At 38.9% G+C, this 17,588-nt stretch overlaps 1 protein-coding gene across 10 annotated transcripts in view; it reads left to right on the top strand.

Annotated features, from left to right (window-relative positions):
- LOC108927263 (formin-binding protein 1-like) overlaps positions 1-17,588 on the top strand; it is a 67,826-nt gene that overhangs the window by 25,975 nt on the left and 24,263 nt on the right. For 8 of the 10 annotated variants that reach the window (XM_018740457.2, XM_018740456.2, XM_018740455.2 and 5 more), the window contains exons 3-6: positions 2,388-2,444; positions 2,696-2,843; positions 9,956-10,018; positions 11,169-11,273. In XM_018740457.2, coding sequence (XP_018595973.2) covers positions 2,388-2,444; positions 2,696-2,843; positions 9,956-10,018; positions 11,169-11,273 — 373 coding nt within the window. Of the gene's footprint in view, positions 1-2,387; positions 2,445-2,695; positions 2,844-9,955; positions 10,019-11,168; positions 11,274-14,934; positions 14,950-17,588 lie in introns of all 10 variants that reach the window. The other 2 variants (XM_029253166.1, XM_029253165.1) reach the window with 1 other exon arrangement.

The raw sequence follows: 17,588 nt of genomic DNA, 5'->3' as shown, positions 1-17,588 counted from the left end.
TCTCCCATTTAAAAAATATATAGCAGAAGCACTATTTGAGTATGTTTTAGTGTATATTGATGATTTGGTCTTAGTGTATGGTTTTTATTATGTTGTATTTTCGTATATTTTCAATAATGATATATGTAATGATGCCATTATCCACAGTAATATGCTTGTGAGAAAAGGTTTTGGAACTCTTTGCAATTATCTGAATTTCTGCATGGATGTCTCCTAAAGTGTAATCTGATTATTATCTAAGCCATAATAAATAAAGACAGGCTTGTTTAACAAACCATATATACAACATTTCACATGTCCATATCTTTATTAAATAAATGGGTTGAATAGTCAAGTTGATGGAAAACAGTCAACAGTTATTGATGGAAGAAGTATGTGAAAATATACATTTTCTGTGAATTTAGCTATTAGTGGCATGTGCTTTGTTGGCAATAGCCCCAAACAAATGTTTTCTCTAGCTGCTGAATCGGCCTGTGCAACAGTTAGGAGGTATTTTGGCCCATTCCCCTGTTTAAGTTGATGTACATTCTGGGATATATTGCTTAAATGGCCCACTTCACATCATGCCACAACATTTCAATGGGACTGAGGTCAGACTCTGACCTGAATATTTTAAAATAGGGAATTTCTTTGGGTTAATCCTCTGTATTGTTGATTTACTACTGTGTTTTGTAAGATTTTCGTGTTGCGTAACCTAACTTCTTTTGAGTTTTAGACTGCAGACGAAAGACCTGAAATTTAACAGTAGAATTTCCTTATTCAAATTAGAATTCACTGTTCCCTTAAAGATTACAATCTCATAACCCCACAGCATTATACTTCCTCCACCATGCTTCACAGTTGGTGTAAGATGTTTTTTTTTTGTTGTTTTTTTAATTCAAACATAGCATTATGTACATTTACCTAAAAGTTCCACTTTTGTCACATCTGTCCACAGAGCATATCCATGTTAAAGTTATTGTTCTTTAGCAAATTTTAGACAGACAGCAATGTTCTCATGATTAGTGGTTTCCTTCAGTCACTTCCCATGAACATCACTCTTGTTCTATTTGTTTCTTATGGTAGACTTAGGAACATAGATGTTATCAAGAGTAAGAGATGCCTGCAGACCAGAGAGCTCTTGCACTGATCTTTATAGGATGCCACTCCTAAGGAGAGTAGCAACGGTCCTGATTGTTCTCCATTTGTAAACACTCTGCCTGACTGTGGACTGATGGAGGCCCGAGTCTTTAGAAATCCTTTCATAACCCTACCCAGTCTTATGAGCTTCAACAACTGTTCTTCTAAGATCCTCCGAAATCTCTTTTGATTAGACAAATATGACACTTAAACAGAAGTCTGTTATGAAGAGCAGATAACCGGAATTGTGTGGTTTTTTTTTATACAGCAGGGCAGGTAAAACCCTTAAATGAATTGAGTGATATACCTGACTCCCTAACTAGAATACCTGACTCCAATAAGACTGCTTTAAGGTGTCATGTTTGCAGAGGTTAAAATACCTTTTCCATCAGTGACCTTGTTTGTTTAATTCACTTTTTCCCAGTAAAGACATTGCAGTGTAAAATGTTGCGTTGTGATGTTTAAAATGACTATATTATTATAACTTAATAATATAAATAGCTTATGGTGGTTGATTTGATTAATGTAACTTGCATTTTATTAACTACACATTTTATGAGCATGTTATATTTTTATGAACACGTTACCCACAGATTATTCTCAATAGGACTGTAATCCATAGTGGCATATTTACGTACCTAGTTGTTGTCAAGTCTTAACTGGTCAGAAGTTGGTCATCCAACGATGCTGTATTTTGTTTTCATTTCTGATTCAGTTTTTGGGAGTGTTGGTCAATAAGAGGCCACGGTGATGTATGAAATATGGTTTTGGGTCTTATGTGTATGTTTTGACACTTTTACATCATGACTTTTTTTTAATGTATTGCAGGCTAACTGAGGACAAAGTACACTGAAACTTACTCTCACTTTGCCTCCCATGCTCATGATGTCTGGAATTATGTTTCACTCTTAATATATTAGGAGGATTATATATTTGCTGAATTTGGTCAAATGCACTGTGTTATGTTATTTAGAACACTCACTTATTTTAGAACAAAATTGGCAACATAAATCATACGTGTATGTGCTGAATATGTGTTGATTTTATTTTTCTTTATGAGGTTTTATTGGCTTTTGGATACACTCCAGGTCTCTCCTGTCTTGTTTTCAACTTCTTATTAATTTTAGGCTCTTAATTCACTCACCAAGAACCTGGCAGTTCATGCATCTAACTGAAAAAGTTATTTTCACTATCACCTCGTTCTTTTCCTCTTAATCCCCCATGGCTGTAATGTAACAATAAAAAAGGTCCCTTCTGTTTCTTCACAGGAATCTTTCAAAAAAATACCAGCCTAAAAAGAATTCCAAAGAGGAAGAAGAAAACAAGTAAGTCTTCAATCATGCTGTTTGTACATTTGTGTGTAAAGCTATAGTTCAAACCTGTTGAAAGGTTTGTTCTTTTAAGTGAAGACAGTTGTCCATATACAACTGCAGTATAATGTGGTTACGGTGTCCTTTAGGAGTACATATTTTTTTTCTCTGAAATCAGTAAACCCAGGTAAATGGTTTAGGTGGATGTTTCTAATGCCCATGCTTGCTGTCCTCCTGAGATCTAAAGATATCCCCATCTCTGACAGATACTCATCATGTCGGGCCTTCCTGTTAACTCTGAATGAGCTGAATGACTACGCAGGACAGCATGAGGTTATAGCCGAAAATCTCACTTCACAGATCATCGCTGACCTGACACGTTACATTCAGGAGCTGAAGACAGAGAGGAAATCGGTAAGACAGCAAGGCCCTGTTTTTCCTCTTGGCTTTGGCCCCCTAATCTTGTTTCTAAACAGTGTGATACCACAAAGAGCAGTTTCATTATATGGTCTCTGTAAGAAACCACTGAATTGCATGGACCTCATGCAGCCAGTGTTCCCGCCCCTGTGTGCTGCTACCGGCACTCAGCGTACTTTTCTTTTGTTTAAAGAGTATTTCTTTAAAACAAACATTTCATGCAGTAAATGTCATCATAAAAAGCTTTTGTATTCAGCATCAGATGCATAATGAGTCAGTTTATTATGAATTCTGTTGTTATGGTGTTCTAGCATCTAAACACAAACACACACTGGGGACACACCCAGGACGGGACGCCAGTCCGTCACAAGGCACCCCGAGCGGGACTCGAATCCCAGACCCACCGGAGAGCAGGCCTTGGCCAAACCCGCTGTGCCACCACAACCCCCGTTCTAGCATCTAATTAAAAAATAAAAAACAGAGTCCGCTTTATCACTTGGAAGGAAGTACACTTTGCGTAACTCAGAAAGCCAAATGAGAAGTCTTATGTGCACAGGTCTTGTAATTGAGAGTCCACCTTGTAAAGGTACTAACACGAGTCCTCAGGGTAGGGCAGACTGGAATCGATACCATTCCTGCCAGGAGGATAGAAAGGGTAAATGCAACATAGCGGCAGCACTTTATCAACGTTGTTCATCAGCAGAAAAGAGATACTATAAGAAGTTACACGCATATAAGGAAACACTATTTAGCCATCAGCCTTTAATATGCTCCCCTGTATTTTACAAGATATTTCATTATTCAACATTGTCTTACTAAATTGTCTGTCTGCAATTGCTGGTTTCTAATGTAAACATATACGTATATGGGTTATGAAAATAAGGATGAAATGTATACAATGCTGAAAGATAAAGCTAAATTTCATTTGCATTAATGAAACACATTTTCATTTTTTTTTCTCATTTTTCAGAATTCTAGTGAACATCCCTTATTTTTCCCAAAACTGCAGTACAAATGTTTTAAAAAAAAAGTATCAGAGCTGTACAGTGTGCCAGGTTATTCCGAGGAAAAATTCTTCTAGAGTGACATATATCTCAGTACTCAGTACTCACACACACACACACATCAGTATTTTAATGCTGAATTTAATGATAAGGTACAAAAATGCATAACCAAATAACTGAAATAATTTTTTTTTTTTACATACTACAGTCTTTAGCAATTGAAGTTAGCCAGATGCCTCTTGGTCTGTAAACTCCTGTAGTCAGAAAAAGAATTTTCACAAAGTCCGAAAACCCACCACGCTGTGGTTTCCACTGAATAATGAAAGACACTAAAAATGTACCACTTCTCAATAGTCGTTGGCTAGCATTACTATAACCACATAAAACAGTCCAGAACAATAGCATTAAATTGAGTTTTATTGAAATTATTTAAAAGGGGAACAGATGGTGTGCATTGTGCTAAAAGAGGCTAGTTTAATTTAGATTATTTTGGAATTAATCTTAATTTTTTCTCATCGAAAGAAACCAGTATATAGGGTATAAGATATAAGGTGGGGTGCGTACGTGTTCTGTTGCATTGTACTCCCACAGCACAAATACGGACACACGCGCACACAGCTCAAGGAACCCATTCACATGAGTGATTATTTCTGTGGAATTTGAGAGAAACCCAGAGTACACTGAGGAAAAACCCACGCAAACACAGAGTAAATAGTAAAGGAACACTGTTCAGGGCATATTTGTACCTGTAACCATGGAACTTGTGAGATCGTAAACCAGCCACTGAGAATCACTGGGGTTTGATCGTGGAAACTGCCTTTACGTTGCTTTTTGTCCCCCCGTGGAGCTACTATTCGATATGTCCATGGACTGGCAGTATTTGTCATTTATTTATTAGATGTTTTAGACTCCACAATTCAAGTGACATTTGCAAAAAAGCTTCCTTTTTTTTTCCCCTTTTTTTTACTTTTAAAATGTCTGCAGCTTCACCCCAAGTAGTAAAAAGAAGCCAATGAATGGCAATAATAATTGAGGGGAAAACAAAAATAGCAGATTTTAAAACTGAAACAAGTACCAGTTACTTAAATGGAATAAGTGTGGTGTAATGTGAAGAAACAGTTAACAGTTTTGGTTAATTTTGTTTATTTAAATGAAGTTAATTTGGGGTTACTGTTTACAGTGAGCAGTGGCGCAGTGGGTTAGACCACAGTCCTGCTCTCTGGTGGGTCTGGGGTTCAAGTTCTGCTTGGGGTGCCTTGCGACAGACTGGCGTCCTGTCCTGGGTGTGTCCCCTCCCCCTCTGGCCTTATGCCCTGTGTTACTGGGTAGGCTCTGGTTCCCTGTGACCCCATATAGGACAAGTGGTTCTACTACCCTACTTTCAGTTACAATTTATTGAAACTGATATGCAGATTGCCACCACACCCCAGCTTTGCTTCTACTTTGCATTGAAACATGTAAATTAACAATTTTTCCTTTTTGAAAAGTCCAGTAACTGACCTTTTTTGCTTGGATTTTTTAAACCTGGAATTTTTGACCTTTTGGTCAACAGCCTAATTTATTACATTTTATTATAAATGTTAATGTGCTGTCTTCCTCTCTAAAGCAGTTTATGATACTTTCATTACACCTGCCTAAACTTTAACAGTGACTCATACAGAAAAATCAATCTGTTCAGAAAAATGGTAAAAACAAGCACTGCTGAAGGGAGCTGGATTCACTTGACTTGGTCATGAAACTTCTTTCTTTTAAAACAATAAAAAATACTGTCAGAACATTTTGTACTGCTGGACCAGAGCCTCCTGTCTGATTTTCTCATTGTAGAAGCAAATGATAATAATTACTTTAACCGAAATCTTTTTCTTTTTCTTTCTTTCTTTCTTTCTTTCTTTCTTTCTTAGTGAATTATGAAGATTCATCATATTTCTGGCTGTGACCTGGTCATTTCAGGCAGTGACACTATGCCTTAGGCATCCATAGCATATCTCGTTATGAATAATGGGAAGTTTGGGCAATTTCTCAGGTGAATGTTGTTATAACTCCAGATTTTGAAGTTTATGAATATTCAACTGAAGATGTGTTTCAGGTGGATTGGAGACTCTCAATTACCCGTAGTGTGAGTCTGTGAATGATTCCTTGTGTGTGTGCGTGCGTGTCGTCCGCGGCGTATCCTACCTCGTGCTCTAGGCCTCAGACAACTGTGACTCTGCACTGGACAAGCGGTTATTGATAACTGGCTGAATGTATACTTTACTTTTAGCTCAGCGCAGAAACACTGCGTGATGTAAAATATGGCTTTTTCATTGAGGCTCTGAGTCAAGTCAGTGGGCAGGAATGCTCTCTATGCAAGTGCAGATGCTTCACTGGTGTCAAGATTGGCCGGCCTGGGAAGCGTAGAACCCGAGCATATTGTGAGCTCATTGGAAAAAGGAATTCTTGTCCCTCCGCGCAGATGTTTTGCTGGGGTCCGAGCCAATGAGAGACGAGTCAAGAATATCTTAATGGAAAAACACTGTGCGCTGAGTTTAGGAGAGAAAGTGGCAGGGCACAAACCTCTTGTCACAAACAGCTCTGTGTGAATGCGTGGCCCTCGATACATTTCCGTCTGAAAGCATTTCTATGTCTGTCTGTCTGCTCACTTATTTATTGTTTTGCACTGGGTAAACTGTACACCCGTCCAGTCTTCTTTCAGTGAGTTATGGTGCCCTTTTCCTCTATTTGTAAGTTGCATAATTCAGGATGTAGCTGGACCATTATGTAGATGCAGCTAAATTTACGTATTTCTGATGTCTTTTTGTCTTAAAATGAGCACAAGCCTTGAATTTTGTGTCCGAATACGTCAGTACAAAGGCTCCTTTGTAATAATTCTTGTACTGTAAATATCAGTAAATATTAGGCTTTCGGCAAGATTAAAGCAAGCAGGTAATAAATGAACTGACAGATTTTTTTTTTTTTTTAAACGAATGGGTAAGGGGTAGCTGATATCATAGTGGGTAAAGCTGCTGCTTTTGCTCCCTCCAGTCACAGGTTCAAGTCCCATCTCCACCTGTATCGCCCTTAAGCAAGGGACCGACCCTAAGTTGCTCTAGTAAAGTTACGCAGCTATATAGATGGGTAAATATTTGTTTACTCGCTTAACATTGTAAGTTGCTTTGGAGATAAGTATCCACTAAATGAGTAAATGTAAATGTATGCTTAATGGTCCTCCATTTTACTGGCATCCTGTTTGAGGTGTACCACTGCACTGACTTCATACACACCACACAAAGATCTTGTTGCTGTTCTTGGGAAACAATTCAGTTCAGCTCAGTTTATTTTTATAGAGCGCTCATTCAGTGACACAGAGCGCTTTAACACAGGCATAGGGCAAGAAAAACAGATACAAACAAAGAAGACATTTCTCATTACTCAGTCTTATTCATTTAGCTGGACTAAAAGTAGCGTGGGTTTGTCACTTAGATGTGGATTTCTGGAGGGGGCACATCTGTGTCACTTCCTGCTCTGATGTTTCATGGATAACTACCCAAGGACAGCTTTTCATGCTTCCAGAAAAGACTACTGTAAGGAATTTGAGACTCCACTGCCTTCTGCTGAGATTTGGGGTGGCAGAGTGGCCGAGTTTAGCCTCGGAGCACGTGTTGCTTCTCTACGGGAAAAGTCTGAGGTGGTGTCATCTTAGGCTCCGAATGGAGCACCAGGTTAGGGAGACGAAGGGTTTAGAGGTGATATTTGGCTGTCCAGTGTTTGCATTGTGTGGTTAAGGAATTAGATGGCAAATAAAGATTCACAGATCCACATTAAAGCTCACTTACACAAATTGTATGGACTGCACGAAAAGGGATTAATTCTTTCATTCATCTTTTAATTAATTTCAATATGTGTTATGACTTTTGTTGTTTTATAGTGCACAAGTGTAAAGTTTCATCTTAGGAAGAATACTAATAATTGGCAAAATAGACTAACTGTGACTGAAGACTGTACAGCAGCAGAATGTAAATTGCATTCTGAGGAATGAGTGTTTGGGGTTCAGCTGGAGTATTTCAGTAGGCTCCTGGCATCATCTCAGCACTTGCCCACTCCAAGAAATCCAGTCGTTTTTCTGCTTACCTCTTGTGTTGTGTGATGTTAATACCTACAGTGAGTCTGGCACTATAACAAATGGCATATTCTTCCATGGGGTTGGACACTATAGCATTCTAGAAAAAAACATCAAGTAAGTTAGTATACAAAATTTTTTCTTAGTTTTTTAAATATAATGGTTTTCTGGATATTTTCTTACTCTCTGTATGCCTCTGGCTCACATACCTGACCTTTAAAATAATTTCCATGGTGACGAATACTTTCTTGACAAATGTTTTTCAGTGCGACAGTGATTCCACTTCTTCCAGAATTACAAAATGGTAAATTAAATTGGAACTTTGGTCTAATTAACTGGCACCAGAATTTCTCATTGTCCTTTTTACAGTACTTTGTAATTCCATCTCATAGATGCTTTTGGTGGGTAAATGAAACAGATATTATCCCTTCTCTGTGAAACTTTTATAGCCTCTAATGGGACAGGCATTTCACAATGATAGCTGCCATCCATGATAACTGAACAGACAAACCTGTGTTATCCAATAGTGTTGGTACTGCTATTCATCTCCAACCCTTGATATCTTACCCGGATCCAAGACAGATTTTTCTAAAAATTCACAAGCAATTATGTAAGATTTTCCTGGTAGTAAACTGTTCCTACTAAATGTGTCTTTCCACAGTACCGGGAACCAACTGAGAGCATTATGTAACAGCTAAATCTGAAGGAATAAATTATTAAATTTATTACTATAACAGCTTCTATTGTTACAAATATCATTACCATATCTAGTTCTGACCAGTCAGGACCAGTGATCTGACTAAACAGGATGGCCCAGAGTCTTAAAGTAACTTATTAACTGCACATGTGGCACTTTTACCAGTGTCCCTTTTATATGGTTTAAGGTTAAGCAATGTAAATAAGTCATTTGCAGTGATATCTGTTTAGGTGTGAAGTTAGTGGTCATTTTTCCTCTTCCTTCAACCTGTTCAGTTTGCTCCATTAAAGTGGATTTCCATCAGCAGGTGGTTGTCTGTTACTTTGCCAACAGTAATAATAGAGCAAGAGTTCCCCTATGAATTATAGGCTTGCTTTTTCCAAGTCTGGAACTCTATTCCCTCAGAGCACATCAGTGTCCAGAAGCAAACCATGCCTCATACTTCAACATGTCAAATTATTTGCTAAGTTATTTCCATGTGCATACTGTGACAATGTGTGAAGAATCTATGCGTGGCTTTAATAAGTGACTTTAACCTTGGAGCAAATGACCAATGTAATGGTGTAAAGTTTCACTTTGTAAATATTTTCCTGTGAATTGGGAGCATGTGACTCGTCAAGTATTTGCTCCATATTACCTAGGTATAAGAGGGCTAACAGCTGCAATGGTTCCCATTGAATCAGCTCAAAAAGATAAGGCAGCTAACCATCTCTTCAGTGTCTGCCTTCATGTTTTTTAAAGCTCCTTTCAAAAAGGTGTTGTCTGCTTGATATGTGACCTCCATGGACTCTCCTCTGACACAGTACTTGGCATTTATTAAATGTTTTGCAAACACAAATGTAAATGTTAGTTGCAAGAAATCAGGTAGGACACAGCGACAGGAGGCTTGAGGGAAGATCAAAGTCCGAGTGCATTTTTAATTTCTGTGCAAAACAGTCTAAACTCAACACAACCTCTGCATAGGACAGCAGCATTTAGATATGACCATTCAGTTGGTTGGAGTGTTTTCAAGTTCATCCAGATATGAACTTAATGATACGTGAAAAGATGAAGGTACGATACCGAGGTACAAGAAAAGATGTTATGTGACTCTCAAGAAAAAGAAGAATGAGTGTTCCTGCAAATTGTGCTGAAATGGAGTGAATTAAGAATAAGAATGCTGTGTGACTCCTAATAAATGATCTGACATTACTGTACAACTAGCTTCATACAAAGAGAACAAATTTAATCAGTCAAGAAGATGAGTTTTGGTTTATCCTCAAGTGACATGAGATTGTATCTTAACATATTTGTCTCATGCGATTTCTTTCAGCACTTCCACGATGGACGCAAAGCACAGCAACACATTGAGAACTCCTGGAAACAACTGGAATCGGTCAGTGTTCAGTTTTTATTTTCACAACAGAGCTTCGCAGCACAAAGCACCTTGTCCCTCGTTAATTTTCTAAAAACAAAGGGTCCTGTGATTTTGGACACTTCGTAAAAAATGTGTGGGTGGACCTGGCTGGCTCTGATGATGAAAGCAATTCTTGGGTCTGGCTTTGACCTGAAACATCTGAATCTGAGCTGTGTTCATCACATTGTCAGCATCCAAAGACATCAGGAACACCTAACCACTCCTCTGAACAATTTAAAGTTCAAGGTGCTGTGAGTCAGTGCATGAAGTCATGGGTCAGTGAATTGAACTGGTGCTGAATCTGGAGAATTAATAACTACAGTTGGTAGGAGGTGTGGGGCTTAGAGGGGAATGGTTTTAAAGCACACTCACTGTTGTGTAATGCTAGACATCCAGAGATGAGATTAGAGGTAGTGGAGGGTTTCAGTGAACAGGATGTTGGAGGGGAGCCCCACATACCCCAGCCCAGCCACCCCCTGTCCTTGGCTGCATCTGCGTCTCACTGGTGTGGAATGAAGGCCTGGAGGAATCTGGGAATTGCAGATGGATGGACAGAAGGAGTGGCAAATATGTGGAGGAGTGCCACCCCTGAACACTAAAAGGGTTCAGTGTTCCACTCCTTATTTTCTGACTCCCCACTGAGCAAAAGAAACATAGCACACTTGTCCTTGTGTCTTTTCTTGTTCTTCGGACATTTGATTCTTCAATTGGTTCATTGTATGAATAAAAATTAGGGAATCTTGGCTGTGTACACATTATGTAGACACAGAATAATAAACAATGTTTTGATGAGAGTGCAGCAAAGATTCCCATCTGTCATGTATCTAAAAACACTCACTGACTTGTACGCTACTTCAGAGCAATGCAGAAATGGATTGGACTCATTTCCAGGGTTATTTGGAGTCATTGACTGGACAAGGTCTTATGGTGTCAATATGGGACATTGGTAGCAGCAGAGTTGTATAGAGGTCAGGGAAGTGACCACAGAGGTGTATGGTCCACTGCTGGTCCAAATGTCAGAAAGGGCACTTAGAAGAGAAGCTAAAACTTGACAATTTTGGTTTGAACGTGGTCATTTCAGTCCTTGGGGCACCAACAGACACCTTATTCTTCAACTGTTGCCTTTCAGAGTAAACGGCGGTTCGAGAGGGACTGCAAGGAGGCAGACCGAGCACAACAGTACTTTGAGAAGATGGACGCGGACATCAATGTGACCAAGGCAGATGTGGAAAAGGTGAGTCCTGGGCCTAGTTAGGTGTTCTGGCTTTTGTCTCCAGCCAGAATCAGGCCCCCATTGTCAAGCGCATGTAGGACATTGCACGTTGTGGTCTCTTCGCCCAGTTAGCCTACCGCTGTATGAGAGTCACTGTGCTGTGAGAACAGTGCTGAAAATAAACATATCTTCAGTTCTATTTTGAAGGCTATGATTTCCCAGTTTCATTTGATGCAGTAGCGTTAAGATGCTTTAACATGGGTTTGCAGCAAAGGGCAGTTGGGCTCAGTGCTTGGTTATGGCACAGTGCCTCTTTGTTACTGCATCCCACATGTAGACCTGTGTGCTTCTCAGACTGAAAGGGCACATGTGTCTAAGGTCCACCATTGGAACACGGATGTGCTTCTCCCAAATTACAGTAATCACTGCAGGTCCATGCAAGTCTGCTGGGAGACTGAAAGTTAAAATATCCTTTGCTGACTGTTTTAGTTTAAATCCACAAACAAGTTGAAATCATCCTTATCATTATCTTCTGACACTTTGTGTACTATAATTTTACATTTGTGGTGTAATGTTGAGGGCGCGGTGGCGCAGCGGGCTTGGCCGGGTTCCGTTCTCTGGCGGGTCTGGGGTTCAAGTCCTGCTAGAGGTGCCTTGTGACGGACTGGCATCCCATCCTGGGTGTGTCCCCTCCCCCTTCGGCCTTGCACCCTGTGTTGCCGGGTTAGGCTCCAGCTTACCACAACCCAGCAAGAGACAAGCGGCTTCTGTGTGCGTGTGTAATGTTTTTTGCCATGATTGTATGAAACAACTACCTCAGACATCGATAGATAGATAGATATACTTTATTCATCCCACGAGGGAAATTATTATGTTACAGCAGCAGAACACAAGTCAGATAAATACTTGCGATATATAAAAATGTGACCATGAAAACACTTCCTCTGTTTCTTTTTCCGGCACCGTTTATGACTTTTTCCTGTTGCTGTTTCCAATAATGTTTGTGTGGCATTCCTGTAAAAATGAGAACAGCGTTTTAATATATTGTATTCGAAATCAATTGTCATGGGCACCTAAGTATTTCTGTTATACCTCACGTTCTGCCTGAATTGATGAGTGGCTGAACAGCCTAAGGAGCTGTGCCGCACATTGGTGCCACTACTGCAAAGTATAGCTACCAGCGTATTTAGCCTGAATTGTAATGCAGATACTGGGCTCAACAAGGGCACTTTGTATCCGCTTTGGAAGCACAGCCAAAGGAGCCACAATGGCTTCCGTGCAGGAATGCTGCTTTCACAGGGAAGTTGGAGAAATGAGATAACTGCGTTTCCCCCTCTTTCACTGGTGCATTTCATTTAACGCTTCTTTTGAACATTTCTCCCAGCCGGGCCAAAACTATATGCTTCCATTTCCGGGGCAATGTTTTATGTGAGTTGTGTTATTTTAGCTACCTTTATTTAATTTTTTATCCGATTCCTTTATGGTAACTAAGAGAATCAGGAATATACAATATTGTTATAGTACAATAGCAAACACATTGCTATTTATAGTAATAGAGTTTAAATGGCATTGTGGCTGATGCTTCTGTAATCTTGCTGTGTTATTATAACCATAATTTAATTGCTGCTTAATTAGCAACAAAGCTTGGCAGGTAAATGTGAATTTCAGGTATGGCAGACTTCCATGTCTGTAAAGATTTGGGGAAACCCTGATTGTGTAACAGACACCATTACATACCATATCTCTCAAAGTAACTTTGCTTCCAGCTGTACATGGAATCGTGCATGTGTATGGCTATTCACTGCAAAGCAAAACAGATGAACCTGTGCTGTACTTAAATTGGCAAAGGACTCAAACATGATAAGTACAGGACTGACATCATATTGATAAATCTGTGCCTTTACTGACTCCTCCTCCGACATACACAGAGTCAGCAGCTTTTCTCCTCTGCCTGCCAAAGCGATGTGATCTCTGACATGCTCCAGTTGTTTTCCCATAAGAATGTGAACAAAGTGTGCATTTTTAGTGAACAATTGGAGGTCAGGAAGGTTCTCTCTCCGTAAGATGTGGTATGGGCCCTTGTTATATTATTCACTGATGAACTTAATTTTTGCTGAACTTACTTCTTTTCAGTGTGATCTATTGGCAGAAATTTTCTGTATTGTACTGTATGTGTGCAAACATCTGATGATGTGATAAACACGGTAAACAGAAGGTAAATCTTGGTTCTGGCTGGATCACTCCGTTGCCAGATCTCACAGACCGGTACGGCTGAACGTTGACGCTTCGGTGGTACTATCCGGCCTCATTACAGTTGAAGGAACAGCAAACTTCCCACTTGCCATTCCTCTGAAGAAAAGGGTTAGACATGGTTTCGGAAATGTCGTAAACAACTGTGAAGGGGGAAAGTGATGCTTCTGTTCAGTGTAGTCGTAGTTTGACTGTGCAGTTTGTTTATATTTTTTATACAACACTATTCCCCTGCACCTGGCCTCCTGTCGGCTGTTGTTGTACTGTGAAACTGACTTCGCGGACAACTTCTTAATATTCAGTTTAATTTAATGCAGCTGTGGGTGCGCGTCGTGAGCTTGCTTTATAATTTTCCGAACAATGTGGAATTGGGTTTGCTCCGAGGAAAAACAACGAAAAAACTGTTTTTCACCGCCCTGACATTGAGATTTTCCACTGATTCGAGCATCTGTTGTGTTTCTGCATGCTACGCTGTATTATGCACTGAATGTTAGTCATCTTGTTAAATTCATAGTTTCATCTATGAATTTAAAAAAAAGCCATTATATAGCTTGAATACATGCACTTGTTACATTATATTTCTCTGGAATTCACTTTCAAATCCTTAATGAAATGCAAAAAAGTCCATGTCGCATTAACTGTCACTTTTATGTTTTAGTATGAATCTTACATTTGATGATGATAGTTTCCTTCATATGCTGTGAAATAATATGAAACATTTTGCGTTTAGGATTGAATTTTATGCTTTCTCTGACATCTGATCAATTAAGAGGCAATGACTGTCAAATACCTCCTGCAAGAGTTGACTTCTAAAACCAAGTGTACGTCTGTGAACTGTACAAACAGTTCAAAATCATACATTAATACAATTTCAGGTGTTACTGTGAAGTGTGAACTTCATTTAGGTTATTTTAATTATTTTAAAATGACCCTTTGATAGGCGTTAAAAGGATCAAACATTAGAGAAAAACATCCATGGAAACTAGAGGCTTCCCAGGAATCAGAAAACTTCAAAATATCTGTTTTCATTGGCTGTACCTGAAGTTTTATAACTGAAATACATAGCATTCTTTGACTTGTGTTTAATAGTGATTAAGAATACGAAAATAAAAATTAGATGCTAGGTTTGATTAGAAATCAGTGGACATCCTTGTGAAGTTTTATAAGAAACTCAGATTTCCTGTTATTGTCATACAGTAGTGTTTTTTTTTTTTTTTTTTTCTTTCTTTCTAGAAAATTCCCTGATTGTAAAGAAAAAAATTCCTGCACACTTCCAGGCTCAGAATTAGTCGAGTTAACTCACACCACCTTTTGTATAAGTGATGCAGTTTGTTTTTATTAGGCGTCCACCACCTTGATAGTGTATGCTCTGCGACTGAAGGAGTGCCCTGAAGCTAACTTGTATGTTTCTGTCTTCTAACATGCTTTGAAGCGATGTTCCCACAAGGTAGGTTTACTGAGCGTGTTTCATGTTTGTGGGGACCTGTTTATCTGTTCAACGTGCACACACAGTCACACCAAGGCCTGGTCACTCTTCAGTATCAGCATTGTCGTAATGAAACCTGAGTATTGTCACCTGTCTACCATATTAATGCTGGACCTGAGCTGCGTTTACTGTGGTATCTTCCTGGTGAAAGGGAATGAGGGGAAAATGAGTTTCTGCCCTTTTCATTCCAGATTCTTTGATCTTCTGTTTCTCTTCACTGAGCCATGAAGGTGTACTCAGTGATGCTCGAAGTCTAACAATCTTATTTTAATTAGATTGAAGGACAGTTGTACTCATTCCAATCTGATAATGTTCTAAAAGCACATGAAAGGGAAAATATTAAGAACCATAGAAAAAGTTCAAGAAATTCAGTAGGTTTAGGTGCCATAGCATGATTGACAGCATATTCACAAGGTGTAAAATACGGCGTGCGGTAATGTGCCTCTAAAACATTCAGATACAGTATATCTAACCAACCCTGTAAATGGAGTTTTTGTTTCTGCTGACATTATTGACATATTTATGTAGTCTTATTTATGGCTATGGATCACCTATTGCCAGGGAGGATAGCTTAAACTGTGTATGTTAAAAAAGTCCATGTGTTGTCTTATGCTTCCACATCCTTTATATGTGTTTCTCAGTGTATTACATGGGACTTTTCCTACGTTTTTACGTATGTGTCCCCTCTGCATGCCAAGTACATTTATTGTAGAACATCTTTGTGAATCACAGATGTCCTGACATTACAGTTTTGTCCCTAATTTGGTGCCCCAGCCATTTATTCACCCATTCATTTGTACACAATATTTATTTTTATGTGAAACTTCCTCATAAAGCATGAATTTAGCACCATTGCTCCATGTTCTTGCTTCCATGGCTCATCTGTAAATAGGGTATTGAGCTTTTGAATTACAAAGAAAAATTAAGTTCAGGATATTATTGTTAGTAAATCTTTATAAAAGAAATGCATAGGGAGAATTTTTTTTTAGATGTAATTATATTTTCTCCTAGCTTTGTAGCTGTCCCATTAATTGCTTGGGAAGGTTACTACAATTTACCAGATGTCACAGGCTTATGGACAGAGGTGAAAGCCTTGGTTTGATGGTTGTGTTGTGTTTGCTTAATGGTTGAATTAAAATAATTATGATACATTTATTTTTATCCCCCCAGTTCTACAACAATTTAGAAATTAGGGGTTTCTTTTCAGTTTTGGTTTTATACAAACATAAATGTCAGAAATGGAACATTATGCTCCAGGTATTTTCATGGAGATGTGGTCAGTAATCTTTGTTCAAAGGTTTGCATTCCAGCAAAAACCTACTTTCTCATAAACCCATTAACAATGGCTCACCCACATGTCTAGTATTTGTGCCTTTCCTCGTGACACAGCAGCACCTCTGGTTTGGTGAGGAGATTTTGATGGCAAAATGGTGCCTTTTGGGTTATTTTATGTTTCTCCAGTATCAGTACTTTAGGCTGAGTGCATAGTGCAGTCCCGGTGTATTTAATCTGATGATGATTGGCATTGAGGGAGGAGGCTGTGCATCCATCTTCCTTAGTGCTTCGAGTAGAACTATATAAATACTATAGGTGTTTATGGGCTATACTGCTTATGTGTAAATAGATGTCTTTAAAGTGGACTGGGGTTAGGGTTAGTACTTCTTTGAAATCATATCCCAGTCATTCTCTGTCATGTTATTTTCTTACCCTGTTCAACGTGCTGAAATCCTGAAGTGAAACAATTTGATTTGTTCATAACTCCAAGGTTAATTTTACATCTAAGTCACAGTAAGAGTTTGGTAATACAAAATACCCTTGAGTTATTCTCAGGTGATGTTCTGTAAAAGTTTCAGATGTGGCTTTAATAAATAAGATAGTCTGTAAAGGCTTTCTGTTTAATATACTGGCAACAGCTACCAGTCTCTGTGCAGTCAAAGGATCTGGAACATGTCTAAAATGTATCATTCTGATATAGATCACCAACACTCATGCAAAAAAGACACTGTAAACAGTAAACAGCTGTAAGATGTAAACACTTGGTGAGTTGGATTCATCTGGCCCCACACTCCTGTTCCATCTGGTATTTCTTTTACTGCTAGCTACCAACTATACAGGTCATGTTTTCTCCATAACCGAGAGAAATTTTGGAAAATGGATGAAAGAAGAAAATGAAGAACAGCCGAATAAAACGCTATTAAAAATTAACTGGAAAATGTTTGTATTTCTGAAAATAAGTATTTTTGCTAAATGCTGATCCACTTTTGGCAAATATACTTTATCATTACTTTACACATATTGAGAAGCAGGAAAGTATATGTTAAGTTCACTAAAGTCAGCCAGTTCATGATAGTGTGAAAATTAATACTAAAGCATTCAAGTGCTCCTCATAGGTTCCTAAAGTGCTGCTTTAGGGCTGTGCCATGCAGCCCATTGAGTCACCAGCGCACACGCCACTCACTGTTGGTCATACGGGACTCTGCATCACGTGTTGTTCTTTTTACTTTTTAACCACATCCTGCTGATTTCCCACACTGTTCTTCTCTGCATTGCATGGCTAAGCAAGCTGGTGCCTGTCTTCTGGGAGTCCAGTTTTTGGAAGC

The sequence above is a fragment of the Scleropages formosus genome, chromosome 6 (assembly GCF_900964775.1).
Source record: "Scleropages formosus chromosome 6, fSclFor1.1, whole genome shotgun sequence".
Lineage (NCBI taxonomy): Eukaryota > Metazoa > Chordata > Actinopteri > Osteoglossiformes > Osteoglossidae > Scleropages > Scleropages formosus.
This window is presented reverse-complemented; position numbering and strand designations above follow the sequence as displayed.